This window comes from Opisthocomus hoazin, chromosome Z (assembly GCF_030867145.1).
Source record: "Opisthocomus hoazin isolate bOpiHoa1 chromosome Z, bOpiHoa1.hap1, whole genome shotgun sequence".
Lineage (NCBI taxonomy): Eukaryota > Metazoa > Chordata > Aves > Opisthocomiformes > Opisthocomidae > Opisthocomus > Opisthocomus hoazin.
Genome location: NC_134454.1, coordinates 72,952,776 through 72,973,548, shown reverse-complemented (window position 1 = coordinate 72,973,548; position 20,773 = coordinate 72,952,776). Strand labels below are relative to the sequence as shown.

Sequence of the window (20,773 nt, the reverse complement as noted above, 5' to 3'; positions counted from 1 at the left end):
TTAGAACGTACTGTAACAAACACTGAACTTGGTATTATCCGTGTTAGAATTTGATTCTCATAGGACATGCCATCTTTGTCTTGCTGTGCAACTGTATTACTCTTTCCATAAGAGAGAGCAAAGCTAGACACACCTGAAAACATCTACTTCCAGATAATTACTGGGGTATTTTGGAAAGGACAGAAGGATAAAGAAGGGAGGGTTTTCTTCAGGGGACTCAGATTATTTTCATGATTGCACAGGTGTCTGTGCTTGACAATTTTCTGAAAACTCATCATCATTTTTTTTCACAACCTCAAAGTGAGGATATCCCCTTCTGCCCAGCTATCCATTTTCATTCTGCCTGTCTGTCTCTCTCTTACACATACACGCACCTAGAGGAAAACATGCTGCTTCTGGGGAAAAAGCATACAAATTAAATATTAAATTCCTTCTTTTTTAACACAAAATATAGCATCAACATCCTCCATGGAAAAAATTACGTTTAAATGTTGAAAATCTCTTGTGGACTGCTTCTGTGATTTTGGATCAGCAGCAATATTTTTCTTTTAAAATTTCCAAACTTTGAATTTATTGTAACCTGTGTGATCACATTAATACAAATGCATCAAATTGACTAGCCAAGTGTCACTTCTTCACAGTGGCCGGATTTGCGTTAGCAAACAGGTCACTTCCACAGTTGTGTTGTCCTTCTGTATGGATACAACTTTCCTTATCTGAATGTACTTCATTTTGCAAAGGTTGGGTTTGGTTTTTTGTTTTGCTTTTAAAAGATAAAATATTCTCCTGCAATTGTTGATTTATATTCTGTTTTCTCCTCTATTTCCACTCTGACAGCTTTTACCGTATGCTATGTAAACACAAATGAGGAATCTTGCAAGTCTGAAACAGAGTCCCTTTCATAGCTCACCCTTTCAATTTAAAAGCACACACTAATAAAAGTAATAAAAGCATAGGATCATAGAATAGAATCACAGAATCATAGAACAGTTTGAGTTGGAAGGGACCTTTAAAGGTGATCTAGTCCAACCTGCAATGAGCCGGGACATCTTCAACACAATCATGTTGCTCAGAGCCCCATCGAACCTGACCTGGAACATTTCCAGGCATGGGGGCATCAACCACCTCTCTGGGCAACCTCTTCCAGTGTTTCACCTTCCTCATTGTAAAAAATTTCTTCCTTATATCCAGTCCAAATCTATCCTCTTTTAGTTTAAAACCATCACCCCTTGTCCTATTGCAACAGGCCTTGATAAAAAGCCTGTCCCCATCTTTTTTATAAGGCCCCTTAAAGTACTGGAAGGCTGCAATAAGGTCCCCTGCAGCCTTCTCCTCTCCAGGCTGAACAGCCCCAACTCTCTCAGCCTTTCCTCACAGCAGAGGAGCTCCAGCCCTGTCATCACTTTTGTGGCCTCCTCCTGCCCCACTCCAATAGCTCCATGTCTGTCCTGCGGCGAGGCTCCAGAGATGGACGCAGGACTCCAGGTGGGCTCTCAGAAGAGAGGAGCAGAGGGGCAGAATCACCTCCTTTCACCTGCTGGCCACGCTTCTCTTGATGCAGCCCAGGATACAGTTGGCCTTCTGGGCTGCAAGCGCACATTTTCACCTCCTGTCCAGCTTTTCATCCACCAGTATCCTTGGGTCCTTCTTAAAAGGGCTGCTCTCAATCCCTTCTTCCCTCAGCCTGTATTGATACCAGGGGTTGCCACAACCCAGGTGCAGGACCTTGCACTTGGCCTTGCTGAACCTCATGAGGTTCAAATGGGCCCACCTCTCAAGCTTATCCAGCTCCCTCAGCATGGCATCCCGTCCCTCAGGCGTGTCAACTGCACCACTCAGCTTGGTGTCATCTGCAAACTTGCTGAGGGTGCACTACATCTCGCTGTCTATGTCATTGAGGAAAATATTAAACGGCACTGGTCCCAGTATCGATGCCTGATGGACACCTCTTGTCACTGATCTCCATTTGGACATCGAGCCTTTGACCACTACCCTCTGGTTGCGACCTTCCAAACAATTCCTTATCCACCATACATTCCACCCATCAAATCCATAGGTGTACAGTGTCAAAGGCTTTATAAGAAATCCAGATCGATGACATACGTTGCTTTTCCCTTGTCCACTGATGCAGTCACTCCATCATAGAAGGCCACTAGCTTGGTCAGGCAGGACTTGCCCTTGGTGAAGGCATGCTGGCTGTTTCAAATCACCTCCTTGTCCTCCATAGCTTTTCACTCATAATTGATAGCATGTGCCTCCACATAGCATGTGCCTTCGCATAGCTTCTAGGAGAATCTATTCCATGATCTACCCAGGCACAGAGGTGAGGCTGACAGGTCATTAGTTCCCAGGGTGCTCCTTTCCACCCTCTTTCAAGTCTCTAGGGTCTCCATGTGACTGCCATGACTTTTCAAATATCACGGAGACTGGTTTGGAAGCTGCATCAGCCAATTCCCTCAGGACTCTGGGGTGTATCCCATCAGGTCCCACAGACTTCTGTATATTCAGGTTCCTCAGGTGGTTACAAACATGATGATCTCCTGCAGTTCGAGGCACTGTTCTCCCCCAGTCCCTGTCTTGCAGTCTATCCACTCGAGAGGTGTGGGAGGAGAGGCTGCCAGCAAAGACTGAAGCAAAAACATGTTGAGTACCTCAGCCTTCTCCTTTGCCGTTGTTACCAGTTTGCCAGTCTTTTCTCCTCAGTGGGGTACACTGTCTTTGACCTATTTTTCTGGCTGATATACTTGTACAAGCCCTTCTTGTTATTACTTGCATCCCTTGCCAAGCGTCCCTCTACTCTTCCCAGGATGCCTGTCTCTGCTTCCACTGCCTTTGCAGTTTCCTCTTGCTATTTAGTCTGACCAGCAGGTCTCAGCTCAGCCATGCCGGTCTCTTGCCTTCTGTTCCTGATTTCTTACATCTGGGGACTGAGAGCTCCTGAGCTCTATGGATTCAAGTGTTGGGGTTGAAGGGCAGAAATAATATTAAGTAGAAACCTGTGACACTTCCTAAGGTGAAAATTTCATCAACATTTTCTATTCTTCTTTAATTTAAAACATATGAAGCTTAACGAACTTTCATTGACATAGCTAGGTAACCTGCTGAAGCGGCAGAAAGGCTTTCTCTACCTGCCTGAGACTCGTCAGTCTGGGATGAGGCAGAGGTAATGTTCAGTCCCTGCCTGAATTACAAGCAGTGCTGGACCTGAGAATCTTCCAATTTCATGTCTTCAATCTGATTCAAAGTGATTAAAAAAACCCCCAAAAATAATGAAGTTTTCAGACCACTAGAAATCTTCATTTGATTTCAGACTAATACTGAATTCCTTCACTTCAAGGTTAGCAATATATACTTAGAGATCCAGTTTATGTTCCTTGCTGCTACTCTTTAAATATTGATGCAATTTCCTACCTGGTAGCAGAAAAGAAATTCACAGGGAGATTAATAAAATTCAGTAATACTGAGGCTTCTTTTGCACAATTTCAAACATATTTCATGAGTTTTATCTGGTAACTAAGCACACTTAGCAGTGGAGATTTGCAGTGTTGCTCACTTGTGATTCTATGCACACATCTGATGATTAGATAAATGCAGCTCTCAGGGGACCTGATCAGAGACCAGTGAAGCCAATGAACATCAATTTACTACTTTCAAAAGGCTTTGGTTACTGCATTTGGTTAGGTTTAAAGCTTGAGTGCTTCAAAGGCTTGATTACTAGAAAAGAAAATCACAGTACTTTCCATGGATAGTGACTATGTAATTAACTAATTAACATCACACTAATATATATATGTGTTATTCACTAAATTCAACTAATATTTCAGCAGTGGATGTTTCATCAAAAGGTTTTTAATTCTTGGTACACATGCAATAGTTTCAACATAAAGTTTTTATAGTATTTTACTTGCATTAACAAATTAAGTCTCAGATTTCTGAGGAATACAGGTACAGGACCAATGTTGTCCTCATTGCACACGGAAGGGGAGGAAGGAAAGGACAAAGAGAAATTTACAGAATATGGCAATATTATTTAATAATAAGTCTCTTGGGTTTTACCGAATAATCCGCTACCGCAAGTGCTTGAATACATCTGATACTTGCAGTTGCTTTTCCTCCAGAGAAACTTATTAAACTACAGTAGAAAGAATTAAAGCCTGACTTCCAAGTCACCTTGGGCAAGAACAGTGCACCACTGCCAGTGGAGCTCTGATACCGCTTTTGCACTCCCCTTTCTTTACACAGTTCCTCCTTTCTTCAGCCCTGTTCCTCGGTGAAAAAGCAGGGTAGTGCTCCTGTCCAGATAGCTACCAGCTAGGAAAAAAGGCTGATGAAGAGTCAGGACTCACAAAGGACTTTTCTCCTGGAAAATGCTGAATCTGTCTATGCTGGCCTGTCTGCTGATCAAAATAAATATATCTTCAATTATCAACATCAACATTACTTCTGCATCAGAACACATCATATCATAAATAACAGTATCTTCATCAAATTTACACCCCCCCACTCCCACCCCCATTCAAACTGTTAGGCAAAACTTTGTGTAGGGACTCCCAACAGATTTGTTTCAGTTTCGTATTACCAAACCTTGAACCAATTGCAAGTTGCCACATACCAATTCTTTAAGTGTCAGCAAATTTCTGTAGTGGATCACTGTAAAATACTCACTCACATTCTCAAATTAGAAGCGACCACTTTACAGGCATGCAAAAAAATCTGAAAGAGACAGATCTAAAAATATTTCAGCTGCAAAATAATCTCTTATCTCATGTTGGAACACTTGCATTAATTAAGAATTTTGTAGTGACAGTAATTTTAAGAGCACCATTTAGAAACATGACATTTAGGATGCCTCCATACTAAGTGGAAATTCAGAGGCTTAAATTGGGAGAAGCCTTCTCTAATTCTTCTCAATAAAGCACCATGCAAAAAGGAACGTAACTTCACCCACACCCTCTCACAAAACCAAGACAGTCAGACAACATCACTTAATATTCTCTCTAATATATTTTTTTAACCAATTCTGTCTCCGACTTATCAGTGTAATCTTGAAAGTTTCTGCTGATGGGGAAAAGCCCATTTTCTCTATTTATGTTCAGAGAAGGAGATGATGGGGAAGACATTGCTCAGTAGCTCAGTAGCATGATCTCAGTCATGGGGTTTGGTGAGGAGACTGGCCTGTGACCACCAATTTAGTTGGGACAATTCATTTTTTGGGGTGAATACCTCTGACAAAAAAACAAGACTAGGACCATCAACTTGGTTCACGTAAAACACCAAGATTTCTGGTGTTTGACATGTATACTACTACTAACAATTTCATTCTGATAATCAGAGGTAAAACTGGCTTTGTGTATGTAACTGTACAAAGATACTGTACATTCATACAAGCAGCTTCAAACATAAATCTGCATTTGCTGGAATTTGATGTATCATTAATTTAAAAAGTTAATTGAAAGCAAGACTGGGCACTATGTTTAAACAGAAAAACATAGATAATCTTCAAATCTATGAACGGAAAAATCACAAATGTGAAAAAGGGTAGGCAGGAAGGAGAATGCTCAGCTAGGAAGCTCAAAATTCAGTTTTAACAATATCATTCAACACATAATTTCATACTTCATATACTAAAACACCTGTCCCTACCAGAAATAAAATGCAGCTCTTACAGATTTCTGCTTCCACCAGCCACATCCAGAAATCACCATTTTTTACACTATTCAGCTTGTACCCAGATCTCTCTGCTAGCCATTTGCCTTCCACAACATTTAAGCAGATGCAATGTAATTTTAACATTTCTTTAAAATTTCCCAATTTACATACTGCACATTCCAGTCTCACCATCCTTTCAACATCATAGCACTCTGCCTGCATTGTCAAAACAAATCAGCTAATTATGCAGCCTGACAGAGCAGTGATAAGACAGCCCTGAAATTCACCTGTTTAAAACAAAAAGGAAAATCCAGAAAAGCAAACAAAGCAGACAAGACAGAGAATACATGATGTTCAAAGACGTAGTTTTTGGCCTAAGTGACCATGACCTTGTTAGTTTTACCTCTGCTCCTCTCATCATCTTTTCATGCTGTTGACCCTCTAATGCTCCAGTAAGCTCCATGCAAGCAGGCCTGAGTGAAACCTCCTGCACTGCCATTGCGACCAGCTCATTGAAGGGTGGAGGTTTGGAATACAAATGAAATTTCTGGGGATGTAAAATCCACCTCTGACATTTATGAGCATTGATCAGTGTAATGGAATGCGATTGCTGAATGGCCCTCTTGCAATTTAATTCAATATAAGGAAACAAAGAAGGTTTTTCCAATTAAATGGCTTTGGTTATTCTTAAAAAAGCAAACAATCAAATGCCTTCTAAAAAAACCCAACAAAACAACTTATGTATACTTATTTATTAAATATTCCAAGCATTCCAAGAGATTGCCTTTACATGCTAGGAGGCCTTTTCTCCTTCTAGTACATCTTCTCCAGCAGCAGTACTGCAGGTGATACACACCACATGGTTGTAATTATAAAACGAGGTTCCATTACATTTTGTCACAGGGATATACAGCACTGAAATAGATGGTCAAGATCCACTCCTAGAAACAAGATGTATTAAATTTACAAACTATGTGTTGAATGTATTTATTGAATTATGACAGATTATTGGCTTGAAATACATTTGTTAATTATTTTGGTTTAATTTAGTCATATGAAAAGGCTGTTGAGCCACTGGAAGATATTTCTCACCAATATATAGATTAATTTCAAATTCTATGCTATCTTCATTGAGACAGAACCATCCAAATTAGAGTTATTACAAAAAGATATGTTTATTAGATAAAGGTTTTTTCATCGACAGTTGCCTTTCTTTTTTTTATAAAAGAGAGGAAGACACTTTAAGCTTCAGAAAAACATGTCAGTTTTCAGCCTGAAAAATGAAAGATTGATAAAGATATGAAGATCTGAAAATTTATTCAAACGTAACCACAAGCTTTGTTATATGCTTCACCTATAAAGATTTATCAGAAAAAATATAAAAGGGAATTATTTAATAATCTACTTCTCCACTTTATATTTTGGTAGAGTGTTTTGTTTTTCACAGGTGACTTTGAAGTCTCATGGTACAAAAATTTTCTTTCTCTGACATTCTGGCTTTCAAACAAAGTAGTCCATGTTCCTCAACAACGGCACAGCACCCGTGCTGCTGTTGAGATCAGCCACACAGCATAGGTTAAGTGCGACAGGGGAAAGTGTTTGCCTGCAAGTAACGTTGCCTATAATCATAGCCACTGATAAGCAGCTCTAAAATAAGCACTCAAATAAACTTTGGTCAGGGACCTATGACCTGAACTATAAACAACAGTAAAAGTACCACAGAAGCTATGTACTCCCATTCAGACAGATGACAGTTTCTTTGATACAGCATCACAAAAACAGCTTTCCTTTATTGTGGTGAATAAAACACCAGATGTCCATCTTTATCTTCCACCCATATTCACTTAAAATGAAGTTGTCTAGATATATTAAATAAGTTTCTGTCTTTCAGCAAATGAAAACATTTCACTTTGGAGATCTCAGAAGACGTTTAAGCCACAAGCCAATAATCCTCAGAAAGGAAAAATTTAATTTAGCCAAATGTTTATGTTTCATTTTTGGAGGAGAGCAACTTATGAACTACTCAAGCAAGTTTAAGCTAAAGATGTGTAATAATTAGAACAGCCAAACAGATGTTAATAATTCATTGGTGGAGTACTGCAAGAAACTGAAGGTGAAAAATGATTAATAGAACTTCTCATCATAGTCCTAGTAAATATATTGATCTGTAAACTGCAAATCAAAATATATAATATGACAGAAATGGAACATGAGGCATATTCAAAATATTCTGATATACTAGTTCTGCAATTGTACAGCACCCATGGGTAACATTTTAAAAATCAGTTTTACCATTTATGGCTCTTTATGGCTAGAATTCTGAACGATATTCATGCACAGAGTCGAGATGCTTACAAGTATCTAGGTCCCTAGTTAGTTCTGAAATCCAAAGATAGATAGGCTCCTGACTTCCATCTCGGATCTTCATCTAACATCCTATAGATTTGCACACTCTCTGCAGAGCATTGGGTAAAACTGACATTTTCAAAGCCGTTCCAGCAATGGAAAAGTTTGTACTAGAAACATGAAACCAAGCTATATATCATATTCCATTTGCTTATTTTGCCAGTGGCATAGAATCAGTATGTACATTCAATGTTAAGATGAACTGCTGTTCCGTGACACTTCATAGAATTACAAGTCCGTAGCCTCAGCAGAAACATCTGCTACCATTTTACGCAGATTCATGGTACCTGCACTTCTGAGCTATAAAGCCAGCTCTCCTTCCCCAGCGCAAGTTTGAACTCTGCCATCCTGTGAGGAACAAGCATGGGAGTGAAAGTTCACTGCAGCTCTCCCATCCCTTCTACAGAAAGGCAAATTTGGTCTAGCCCGTGGAGAATGTAAAAGTCGGCTGCAGCTTAGAAATGATAGAAACAACCATGGGCACATTGAGAAATGTTCATACAGTCCTGGGGAACGACACGGTGGGGGTTGACATTGCTGAATAACACTGACAGCTTGCATAATACTGAAGGAGTATTCCTCAGACCTGTCTTAATGAGAATCGTCTCTCAACAAAAGAAAATTAGCCTCCACGTAAATGACAGAGCACAGCCTACAGGCAGACTACAGGAAAATGTACCTTTAGGAAACAAGAGCAGAGGATAGATTAAACAGAAGCAAGAAATTTTAAACTCCTGGCTAATACCTTTAGATAGCAAACTAAAACCAAAGGCATTTAATTGGATTCAGTCATCATTTATGTCATATTTAGTTCACATCTAGCTAAGTAATACGCATACAAAATAATACAATTACTAGGTCCTGGATTGAATTCTTTTAAATGTCAAAAACCTTGAATTTGTGTTTAGATTTCTTCTTCCATTTCAGAAGGTTCAGCCATCATAATAAATTCACTACTTAATAAATATGCAATAAGAACATGTACAAATCCTACTCAACTTTTCAACACCCAGCATCATATCACTACATGTAATATTCTGTCCCAAATTTCAAAAAACACCTTTAAGTTAGTAAAAACATATGTTTCAGATATTTATGGACAGAATGCATGCAATTAAAAGTCAATTTTGGTCATGTGGGCAACTAAATTTTGTTGGTTATCTCTCACTTGTCCCACACATGGAACATCTATTGCTTAATAAGCCATCAGATTTCAGACATTTTCGATTTTGACCCTTTTTAAATGCTCTGTTAGATTGCCTACCATCTGGCAGCGCTTACTCTTGATACCACACTCCCTTTGCATTATAGAGGGTGTTTCTTATAATTATATCTTTAATGTGATAGATGTATGCAACACTAGAATTCCCAAGCTGGCAATAAATGGGCTGAGGGGACAATTTCGGCAAAGTATCTTGTTACTAAGTCTATGGTAACATCTTGTTCAATTACGTCAGGTTTCAATTCTCAACAGAAAGCTGGCAACCTGCCCAAGTCATGGGAAATAGAAAATGTGCATACAATTATTTTTTTAAATTATTAAAAGGTATTTATTTACAAACTCCAAGACACTACAAAGAATACTTAGGCTAACTTCTCCCTGCTAGTTAGAGCAAACAGCTCAGTATCTCCCAGCTAACAGAATCAGTAAGAATGGAAAACTACATAGCATAGCTAACAAACTCGAAAAAAAAAAAAATCAATGCATCTTTTCCATTTATAAAAAGAAACTAATTACATCTTCAGGAAGAGATGTATGAAGAAGAAGGAAAATCACAATGAGGGAAAAGAGAAGTTGTTTTAAAATAAAAAAATCTGTACGGGACTACATCACCATGCTTTTGCTATCTTTCAAAAGAGAACTGCAAGTTGCTTCCAGCAGGATTTCACTATTTAAAAATTAGACCATAAGAAAAGCTATAACTAAAAGACAGAAAAAGCAGGATTCAGTATTTAAGGAGTTGTCTAGATAACAGTTTTCAAGAACATGGCATAGCTCTGAAAAACAGGACATCTCTGAAGTATACTTGCTAAGCTGTGTAACGAGAAAAGTACCCAGTTATTAACTGAATCTTGAGGTATATGCTTGATTTATATAATAAACCACTTACGTTTTAATTCCAAGATTGTGTCTAACAGTAATTTCTATTTGGAAAATGAAATCTTTGTGTTACTACTGAGCTTGTCTGGCATTGAAAACAGGGTGAACCAGAGTGATAGACAAGCTTGGCTGTTATCTTCACTGAGAAATCAAGTGCAAACAAGCCCATATGCAGTCATCCCAAGGATCCTGTAACCCAGGATGTGTGTGGGGAACCCAGAAGCATTAAGATGTTTTAGGGGGTACTATTACCTACTTCTGGTTTCATGGTAATTTCTCTACCAGACAGAAATCATACGTCCTCCTGGAGTAAACAAAGACAGAAGTCACTCAGGAGCCTGATGGAAAACCTTTCAGTAGTCATGCGAAAGCTTGATTGCGTCCCCATGGTTTTGCAGCCATACATTTATTTCACCTCCTGGCAGAGTTGGATAGATCTTACTCTATATATCTTACAAAAGTTCTGCATATTTTCCATAGCTTTGGTCTATGGCAAATTAGAATAATCATTTATCACTAGGATCTTATGATACATTACCCTAAATTTACTGCAATTTACAGATTTGTATAACGTCACATCTCTCAGAACCACGGTGCCCATTGCTGCAGTCATGACATCAAATGAGGTGCTTCTTAGAGGAGCTGGTAAGTTACTGTAAGATACAACAGAAACAGTCAAGGAAACATCAATATATCCATACTTTGCTGACAGGAGACAAAAAAACTGGAGGCAACCAGGGTACACTATGTATAGAACTAGAAGATTTTATATCATGAGGGCACATTTTGTTTCTGTTCATTTCTTTATACACTGGAGCTTTAGCACAAGTGTAAGCTTCAGTGGATATCAGACTGTGAATTGTATGAAAAAGAATAATACTATCTACAAAAGTCTGCAGCCAAAATAATGTTTATGTATATTTGCTATTTTAAATTACACAATTTAAAAAACAACAAACAAACAAAAAACAAAACAAAAAGAGAACCAGCCTAGCTTTGACTGTGAGCATAAAGCAGCCTGTGCTTTTTCAGTTAAAAACAAAATATCTTAACAAGAATTTTTAAGAAATTTGACATTTTTAGAGATAGATTTAGCAGCAGGCTAAATTCCAATACTGTATCAAATTATTTGTTAAATGACATACTTCTTTAAATAAGATCTCCACATAAACTACACAGAAGTTAATAAAATACGAACAAAATCCTATTCTTAGCTGCATGATGCAACTCCAGTTGTAGGAACTTCATTGTCATAAATAAAAACTGGTTTGGGGTTTTGGGTTTATTTTGGGGTTTTTTTTAAATATATAATGGAAATAGACTGCATTTATTTTGTAACCAAGTGAACACTTTTGAACACGTTTAACCCAGACTTATTCCAGTTGCACTGCAAACTAAGGCAATAAGATTATTGCAAAATATCATGCAGCCTTGCTGAATCTGACTATCATCAGATTAAAAGATATTAGCAGAGATTTTATGGAAGCTAAATGACAGTGTCCTTGAGGTAGCACTGACATTGACGCCAGCTGATACAGTTTTTGGTCATTAACATACCTCACTATGTGCCTAGAACAAGCCCTCCAATAATTAGAGCTGAATACACTATGATTTTTAAAATTAAATCATGCCTCTGGGAAAGAATCAGGGAATAGACAGCTAAAAGGACTTTCAAGCAATTAACGAGAACTGTACTGTCAGGTTAAAAATTAAACATTGCAAAGTAGGTTAAAAGTTTCTTCTCTCTCAAAAATTATACATTGACATAGAAGACAGCTCTCAGGCACGCTGTTGAGTGACAGCAGAGGTGAGAATGGATACCTCTTATTTACAACTAAATGAAGTAAATTTCTCTACTAATTTTCATATTCTACCCTCCTCTATAAAAATAGTATTTTGCCTTCTAATACCTTTAAACTAAGCCTCTTGAAAAAAGCTGTCAAAATTTAATTAAGTATTACAATATCACCGATCTTAAACAGATAGGCAGAAATGCAGAGGTAAAGATTCACACTTTTTAAGTGACCTCTGATTTTGTATGTCTCTATTTCTGCTACCCCAGGCTGAACAATCAGAAACTGAGCACATTTTAACTTGATTATATAACCACAAAAAAGCCTAAGCAACTGATCAAACGTTATGGATCTTTTTTTAGCTTGGTAGCCATTAAAACCCCCAACCAAATCCGAAACCCAGACCTTTATTTACTATTCCATGCTTCTACATAGTGTTCCAGTTCATAGTTCCTCCCATATACTCAAGTCCAAGGAATCTAATATAAAGAAAAATCTTTTACTGAATTTATTACAGGCATTGCTCCTTTAGATGAGCTAACAAATAAAGTGCTGGTACACATTCAAAAATGTGTGGTTTTGCTAAAATAATCAATGGGAATAACAGAATTAGTACTTTTTCCCCACAAGCCTAAGCACGATGCTGATCTTATGAGAACTGAAATTTGATAAGTACACATAGAGAATACTAATCAAGTGCTTTCTTCTCACTGCAGTCAAAACGAAATTTCAGAAAAGGGAAGAGGAAGTCTCATGATATTGAGCATCCCAGGTCAAAGTTTAAAGCTCTCATATAACTCACTCACATCATCATCTTTTAGATTACTCACAGGAATTTTGTAACATTTTGGGTTGATTTTGTTTTGTGGGTTTTTTTAAACTTTTTCTCAAAATTGTGATGAACATATTTTCCTTCTTTTAGATTATGGAGAAGGTGAATATTCTAAAATTAAGCATACTGCAGAAAAAAAATATACATGTGTACTTCTTCATAGCTGCTGCCAGTGAACCAAAACACCCCAAGTTAAATTAAAAGTACCTTAGAGACCTGAGGAATTATCCTGAGTTACACTTACTGAGCTCCTTCTCTGCTATAAACTTTATTCTATATTCAAGTATATGACATGTCAAAAGTGTGTAAGAAAATGCAATGAAAGGACAGTTATTCCAGGACTGGAATGGACATAATGAAAATTCGGAAATGTTTAACATATACATGAGCTCAAACTATGTATCAGTGTTCTACATTATCTAGAGGCTGAAGGATGTCTTCTCAATACAATGAATTGCTTTCCTTGAAGAAACAAACGCATAATCCTTCCCACATCCCTCAGAGGTCCAGAATGTGAGTGGCTGCTGCGCTAACTTCAGCTGGACTCAGCTGGCTTGCTTTTGCAGTTCTCTAAGAAAATCTCAAAGCTGACAAGAGCACGTGGCTCTCCTGAGCTCAAAAGCACAACCTACACTTCTACATATCCATTTTCACTCATACACACTTACAACCGGTACAAAAACTAATACCAGTAGTTAGCTTTAGTCAACTAGATTTCATAAAAAATGAACCTGTGACAGCCAATGATGAGTCATTATTCAATACTAAAAATAATAGGAACTGAAGATGAAAAACAAGCTAATGCATTTCTGGCCCATATTCCACATCAAAGCATTTCCAACAGAATATTTTGTGTCTTATTTTTGGTCCTGCTTCCTAAACGTCTCATTTAGATAGTTGTTGCTGCAGTTTCACCCTATTACTTCTACGTAATTTCTTTCTTCTTCGTAACATCCATTCATGCATTTGAGGACCATTTTCATATTTCTTTTCAGCCTACCTTTATGGGACTTGCATTTTACCTGGAGAACTATTATAAAGCGTAATATGTAACTTACTGTCAGAAAGAATTTTCAGACATTATAAATACCATTTATATATTTATATTAATGGCACAATTTTGTCATTTTGTCCTTTGGGGTATTTACAGAAGTAAAGTGCAAAAAATGTTCGAATGCAGCAAACAAAAAGACAAGCATTACTAATAATCTTTTCAATACTAAATGGTTCTTTATGTTTAGTAATGTACAAAGAGTGACTGTAATAGGAACAGTTTAACTATACAAAGTTTTTCTTTAATAGAAATATAGTCACCACAATAGTACTTGAAAATGATACATGAAAGATAACCGTAGTTAAACTTTGCTTCAGTCATAAAAACATAAATAATAATAAAAAAATAATTTGTGCAAGGAATGTATACAGTATAATTATAAATCCCTGATAATTTAGAAGTCTCAATACTGCAAGAGAACGTCATGACAAATCCTGAATAACAAGACTGAGATGACTACCTTGAGAATCCAAAACTACAGACATTTTGTACTGCACTATCAGTGACGTAACCTCTTCACTAAAATCCAGACTAATTTGTATCTGATCTACTTAATATAAACCAACATGATTTATATACTTAATTTTGCATATGTATACCTATATTAATTACGCTTAGGTATGATACAACTCATTTTGTCTTCACAGCATATAGCATTACCTTCCAACTCTACTGCTCTATATAAATCTAAGTATGCAACAGCTCACGAAACGATAAATCTCATTAGCTTCAACTGAGACATTACAGATGTGTCAAAAGACAGGTACAAAGTGCTTACCCTAAGCTTCTTAAAATATAAATGACAGGTATAACATGTAGAGTGAAGACTGATCCCAAAGAAGAAAAGGTTTTAAACCAATGCATGCACAAATTTTAGAAATATATATGAGCCACACATATAACACACAGTCTGCAACATTAGACCGACTGCTGGTGGTCAAATGCAGGTCCAAAAGACAGGTACAAATTAAAAAGAAAATTGATTCATAAGGCAAATGTAAGTTCAAAGTGGAGCGAAGTATAATAAAAAACATAATGCACACTAATACGTTGCAACTATGACTTGCAGTCTGGCACGTACGTAACCGAAAAATTAAGATGCACGTGTGCATAACAAACATGGATGTGTTGCATAAAACTGCACAAAATAACAGAATGATTTTTAACAGCAACAGACTCAAAAATATTCTTCCGTAACTGCCTAGATGTACTCCTGAAAATATTATTGTCTCCTTCACCCTGATTAAAACCCATCAAAACCTGACATTAAATTCACTTACAAGGTAGCATCAATAGTGCTTTCTATGGTTTACAAAGATTTATATAATAAAACTCATACATTTACATTATAACCCTCAAATGTGTATACAAAAATGTTTCAAAACTGTAATGCCACAAGCGTTAAAAAAATCTGGCATACCTTTACTATTCACTGTGCTCTAAAACTTTCTGTTCAAGTTTTAGATTTAACTCTGCTTTTGCTTTTCTGTTATCATTAAAATAAGGCTTTGTGCTCCTTGAATAGATGGGAAGTTACCCAGAGAGATTCTCTTGACCTGAAATGTCAATAGTTTTTTGCTATTGTCGCAAATTTGTTCATACTTCGTATTCATCTACACAGGAAAAAGATCTTCAGCACTGTCTGCACTGCACCTCCTTGTTTGCTACTCTGCCAGACAACTCCACATCACAGTCTTACTTCACTTCATCTTGAAGCCAATTAAAATTTTTGTTCCTACTTCCAGTCAAAGGCTGCTCCCAAACATCAAACTGAGAACTGTAACCATCAGAGTGAGAAGGCTGCATTTACTCACGTATTATTCCCACTCAGTCTTTCTCATACATTTCTATTTCTGGGCAAAAGAAAATGCCTCGTCCATGTGACTCTGGAGGTAGTAACTGTTTGCTTTTTAGATTGTTGACTACAGGTGCCCTAGCTGACATGGTGATAAAACCAAGATTTCTGAGACAGCGTGAGTTTTTCTGTGTGCCCATAGACAGGGAGGGAGGGAGATGCCACCAAGCCAGACCAACAGCCCGGGCACGTGCAAGACAGCCCTCTGAGCATTAAAGAAACTCCTGACGTGCTGAAGGACACTTAGGAATTAATCACCTGAATTATCAGCCACGCACATTTCCACTAATACCAGAAGGCCATAACATATAAAAGTCACCCAAAGCCCAGATCCACCGCCACTCTGCTACGAAAGGAGTGCAATGCTTATGGCAGCAGCCGAACCATGTGCAGTTGCTCCCGTCTCCTATCGGCTTCGTGCTGCTCTCATCCAGTGGCTCCGAGGCCATGGTGTCGGACTGGCAATGGTCTCCTGCGGGCTCTTTCTTCTGCACGCGAGCAGGGATGACCAGAGGCACTCGGTATCTCACAGAAAGCATGTGGGACTTCAATAAACTCTAACCAAAACATTGACAATAAATGCACTTTTATGAGTCATGCAATTACACAGAATTATTGTCCAAGTTTAGAGACACAGTAATCACAGCTGTGAAGAGATAAACAGAGGTCTTGTGCTGGGTTTGATGTGCATTAGGTACTTGGTTTACATAACAGCTTCCAAATTAGACATTAACCTCAGAAGACTGGGAAAAAGACAACTGGGAACAACATGGTCCCCTGGTGGAAAAATTATGTAATACTTATTGAATTTAATTCTCCAAGGGTGTATGTGCCTGATGAAGAGCCAATTCTTCCCTGACACAAAGGCAGGACGGAGAGCCCTAAAACTAGAGACGAAGCCCCACAAGGACGCGAGTAACCAATTCACAGAGCACCGAGTTTACAGACACAGTACATACAGAGTCTACAGACACTGTTCATACCAAAAAAGGGGGGCAGGAGGGTGCTGGGATTCTGCCCGCTCCCCCAAATGACAGAGTAAAATATTGCTTGCTGTAGATAAACATATGAAGTTTTATAACAATGATGAGAATGAGGTCAAGAAATATAACCAAACGCATCAAAGTATCACAGCAAATGCACTCAAGCATTCATTACTAGAAAAATAAAAACAAATGAGTCCACAGCAGCCTGTACCAGAATTTTCCCATATTTTGGGTGGTTAAACCAACATTCTTTTAAGTGTACCTATATTTAAACTTTACTGTGATGTCTGTTTTCATATGTGCTACAAACATCTTAACAGCTAAATTTACAAACTTATTCTAAATCTTCCTACTTGGATACCACAAAATATTCTGCTCTTTCCCTTTTCATTGTTATTTTTGTAGAGAAAAATAATTCCTTCCCTTAGTAGTATCAACATTAACACAGTGAACCCGGTCTCTCTGGGTGGTTTACGGCTTGTCTATACACAAGCATTATGTTGTTACAAAAATAAATCAGAACAACTCCATCCTTACATATGCATTTGTTCTTGTATGGATACACTGCTAGGAGGCACTTACTAGGATTGTTGTAATTCTCATCGAAGAAGGTGAATACTCTATATATTACAACTTCTTCACCCTTTTCTATAAACACTGCCACCCAAAAAGAGTAGTAGCATCATGCAGTTGTGATTATTTCAGGAGAAACAACACAAACATCTCACAATTCTCACTGAAACAGTCCCACTGGCTAAAAAATTTGGTCCGGATCAGGCCACTTCATCCCAAGGCTAATGAAAGAGGATGAGCTTTATTTGAAAAAACCACACACCTCCATTCTAATAAAACGAAGACACAATAAAACCCTCAGAAAATACAGTTAATTTAAGAATATGCAGACAACAGGCCTGAAAAGGATGCAGTGTTGTTTAGTGCTACTGAAAAGAATAAGTAAACACATCCTACGATCGCTAAACCTTCCCACAGGAAGAATTAGTAGAGAATTAGGAGATATTTCCATAATGAAACAGAACCAACATACCTACCACCTATTTTACATATCGGCTTAAAAAGTTACATGCTGCACAACACGATGCACAACCTCCCAAAACACCGTTGGGTTGTGTGCGTCTTTCAGAGATCAAGCTTACAACAAAACAAGGGAATTTACTCGCAAGAATAATCTCATTCATTTTAGCGGAATCCTCACATGAATAAAGTTACTCATGCACACAGACGGGTAAGTGAGAGGCTACCAGACCCCCCTAATCCCACGCTACCACAGCACCAGAAGTGACCTGCTACGTCCCTCTCTTGCTGAGAGAAAGGGAGTGGGTGGACTCTTGGCTCTCTCCCCCCTTGATGCACCTGCTAGTGCAGCTGAGCTGGTGTACGAGGGGGAAAAGGTACTCCAGGAGAAGAACGAGTGCAGCTTGCTGCCTCCAGGGAGACGAGGAAAAGGCAGGGATCTGCAGCATGATTTCCAGTCACAACTGAGTGCTGCCCTGCTCCTCCACTCTCGTAGCTCTACCGCTCTCGGGCTCGACTGCAAGGTGTTCGCACAGCTCACTGCGCAACACCTCGCTCTGAATGGTCCCACAGAAACTTGGACTTTGGAAGTATTTCCTCCTGTTCCCACTGGAAGCACGTTCTGTTTAACCTATTTTTTTTTTTCTTAGCAGAACCATGTAACTACTGAACCTTCTGGATATTCCGTTTTTAAAGACGGTCTCCGGGTGCGGTTCACTTACTGTATGCACGCAGGCTGTTCAGATCAAGCCGTTGCTTAAATGTGCTTAACGACACCGATAGCTCCTCAGCAAATACCGTAAAGAGTGTTAAATTTACAAAGGCACACAGCCAGCTGGCATAGAGGATACAACGAAACGATCCTTCACTTAAGATGCAATTTCAAAAGGAAGTAGCTCTTCCCGGGAATTTATCTGCACTGCTTGCCGTATGAACATCCCAATTCTGCCCACGCTCAGCCCACCGCGAAAGCGACGCTAACTTGGCGTCCCCTTTACACGGCGCTAGCTCGGGACGAAGCTCTTCCCCTGTGACTCCGACCCAGACGCGCGCCCTCCACGCCACCCCTCGGAAAATTCTTGACGCCCGGGCGCTCAAGGAGAGGGCCCGGCGTGCTTCCCCCGCCCGCTTCAAACCCGACGGACGCGGCAAACGCGGGCAGACCGCGACGGACCCACCGGGCCCCCCGCCTCGGCCGGGCGCTGCCCGCAGCCGCGGGCAGCGCCCGGCCGAGGCGGGGGGCCCGGGGGTGCAGCACGCTGGAGAGCGCCGGTCCGTGGGACGCCGGTTCGGGTCCCGCCGAAGTCCGGTCTCACCTGAAGTCGCTGTAAGGGTGGATGATCCAGAACCCCGCAGTTTTAACCCTTTCCTGCTCCTTCTCCACCGCCTTCTGGCTGCCGAACATGCGGAGGGAGAATTTGTTCACCCCCGGCTGCAGCATGGAGGTGAACTGCCGCTGCATGAAGCCGTACTGCCGCCGGGGACCCTCGGCGTCCTCGAAGCCCACCACGGGCTCCTCGCCCCCGCCGCCGTCCACTTTGAAGCAGACCGAGTTGCCGTGCTCCTTCACGCCGCTGCCCCCGCCGCCGGGGCTGCTCTGGGCTTTCTCCGCCGGGGCCGCCGGCTTGGCTGGGAAGGCGTTAGCGCTGCCATCGTCCCGGCTGCCGGCGGAGGAGCTGCGCTTCCCAGCCTCCATGCTGCGGGCCGTGCGCGCCCCAGCCGCGGGAGAGCGCAGGGAAGCCTCGCCGCCGCCGCCGCCGCCGCCGGTGCCCTTCAGCGGGGCGGCTGGGCTCGGCCGCCCGGGGCTGGGCTGGGCTGGGCTCAGCTCCGCTCCGCCGCGCCGCCCGGCATGGCCAGCGACGCCGACTCTGAGCCGCTCTCCCGCGCAGGGCCGCCGCCGCTTCCCCTCCCGCGCCCGCCCCCTGCCGGCGGCCGCGCCGCGCCTCCCGCCTGACATTGAGCGCCCCGGAGTCCTTGAGGGGGGCTGAGGCGCCCGGGCCGAGGGGCGGGGCGGAGCCGGCGCCGCGGAGCGGGCTCTGCCGTCGGGGCGGTGGAGAGCGTGGGCGCGAGCGCGGTGTCCCGCGGGTGGGGCCGGGCGGGGCGGCCTGAGGCGAGGGGCGGGCAGGAGAAGGGGGCGTCCGTGTGTCCCCCCGTCCCCCCCGGGGTCCCCGCCCGCGCTTCCACCGCAAGCACAGCAACAAGGGTGGGCTCGCGTCTCGCCTGGGGCGAGGACCGGGGTGGCAGCGTGCCTCCGCACCCCCAGCGAGAAACGGTGGACGGGCACGGGGCTGCGGAGAGGTCCCACAGGGCGGCTTGTCGCTTGCGAAGCCTCCCTGGTGCTCGTCGGGGAGCGGGGTGGCTGGAGGAGGGCGAGAAGCCGGAGTCTGCCCGGGCACGGGGGCGGGTGGCGGCACCGGGGGTAGCGGAGGGGTTCGTGGTTCCTGCACTGAAGACGAAGCGGAAAGGTGCCCTTCGCCGGCGCGGTGCGCGGGAGCCAGGGAGCAGGAGGGGCTGTGAGTGGGGAGGCAAGGCCGGGTGGGCGCTGGGGTGACGTTCGTTTTCACACGCAAGGCAGTTCTCTCCGGTTAGACGGCATCTCGCCACCTCCCAGCGGCAGTTTCCCCGCTCCTGAACCTTGCGCTGGCTGAGAACGCGGTGCCGAGCGCGCCAGCCTGCCTGTCGCACCGTGAGGTGTAAGATGGAGGCTGTACCCGAGTGCGGAGACGAGCTTTTCACGTATGCCAAGAGGTGGTTTGGGGTTTGTGTGTGTGTAAACAGGGATGTGGAGTCCGTGTTCAGCTCGCTCCGCCTGACAGTGAAGCACGTCAGTTATAGTTACAAAGCCTCCAGGAGACAACAGAAGGCTGTTGGACAGGAAGGAAGGAGAAGATACTTCTTGCTCCTGATACTCTGGGTACACACAAAGAGATTAGACACGTATTTCCTTGGGTATCTCTACGCACATTATCTTAATGATTGTGATTTGGGGAGCTGTGGGGTGAGGTAGGATCAGAGAGCGCTGTTCTGCCAATGGTAAGCAACTGTTTGCAAGCCATAAGTGCGGA

The 20,773-nt window shown here is 41.5% G+C and overlaps 1 protein-coding gene across 1 annotated transcript in view; it reads right to left on the bottom strand.

The window, feature by feature from the left end:
• The window catches only part of HCN1 (hyperpolarization activated cyclic nucleotide gated potassium channel 1), a 210,775-nt gene extending 191,294 nt beyond the window's left edge, over positions 1-19,481 (bottom strand). Inside the window, exon 1 of the mRNA XM_075411543.1 lies at positions 19,025-19,481. Coding sequence (XP_075267658.1) covers positions 19,025-19,404 — 380 coding nt within the window. The 5' untranslated portion in view covers positions 19,405-19,481. The remainder of the gene's footprint in view (positions 1-19,024) is intronic.
• Between the last annotated feature and the right edge of the window lie 1,292 nt (positions 19,482-20,773).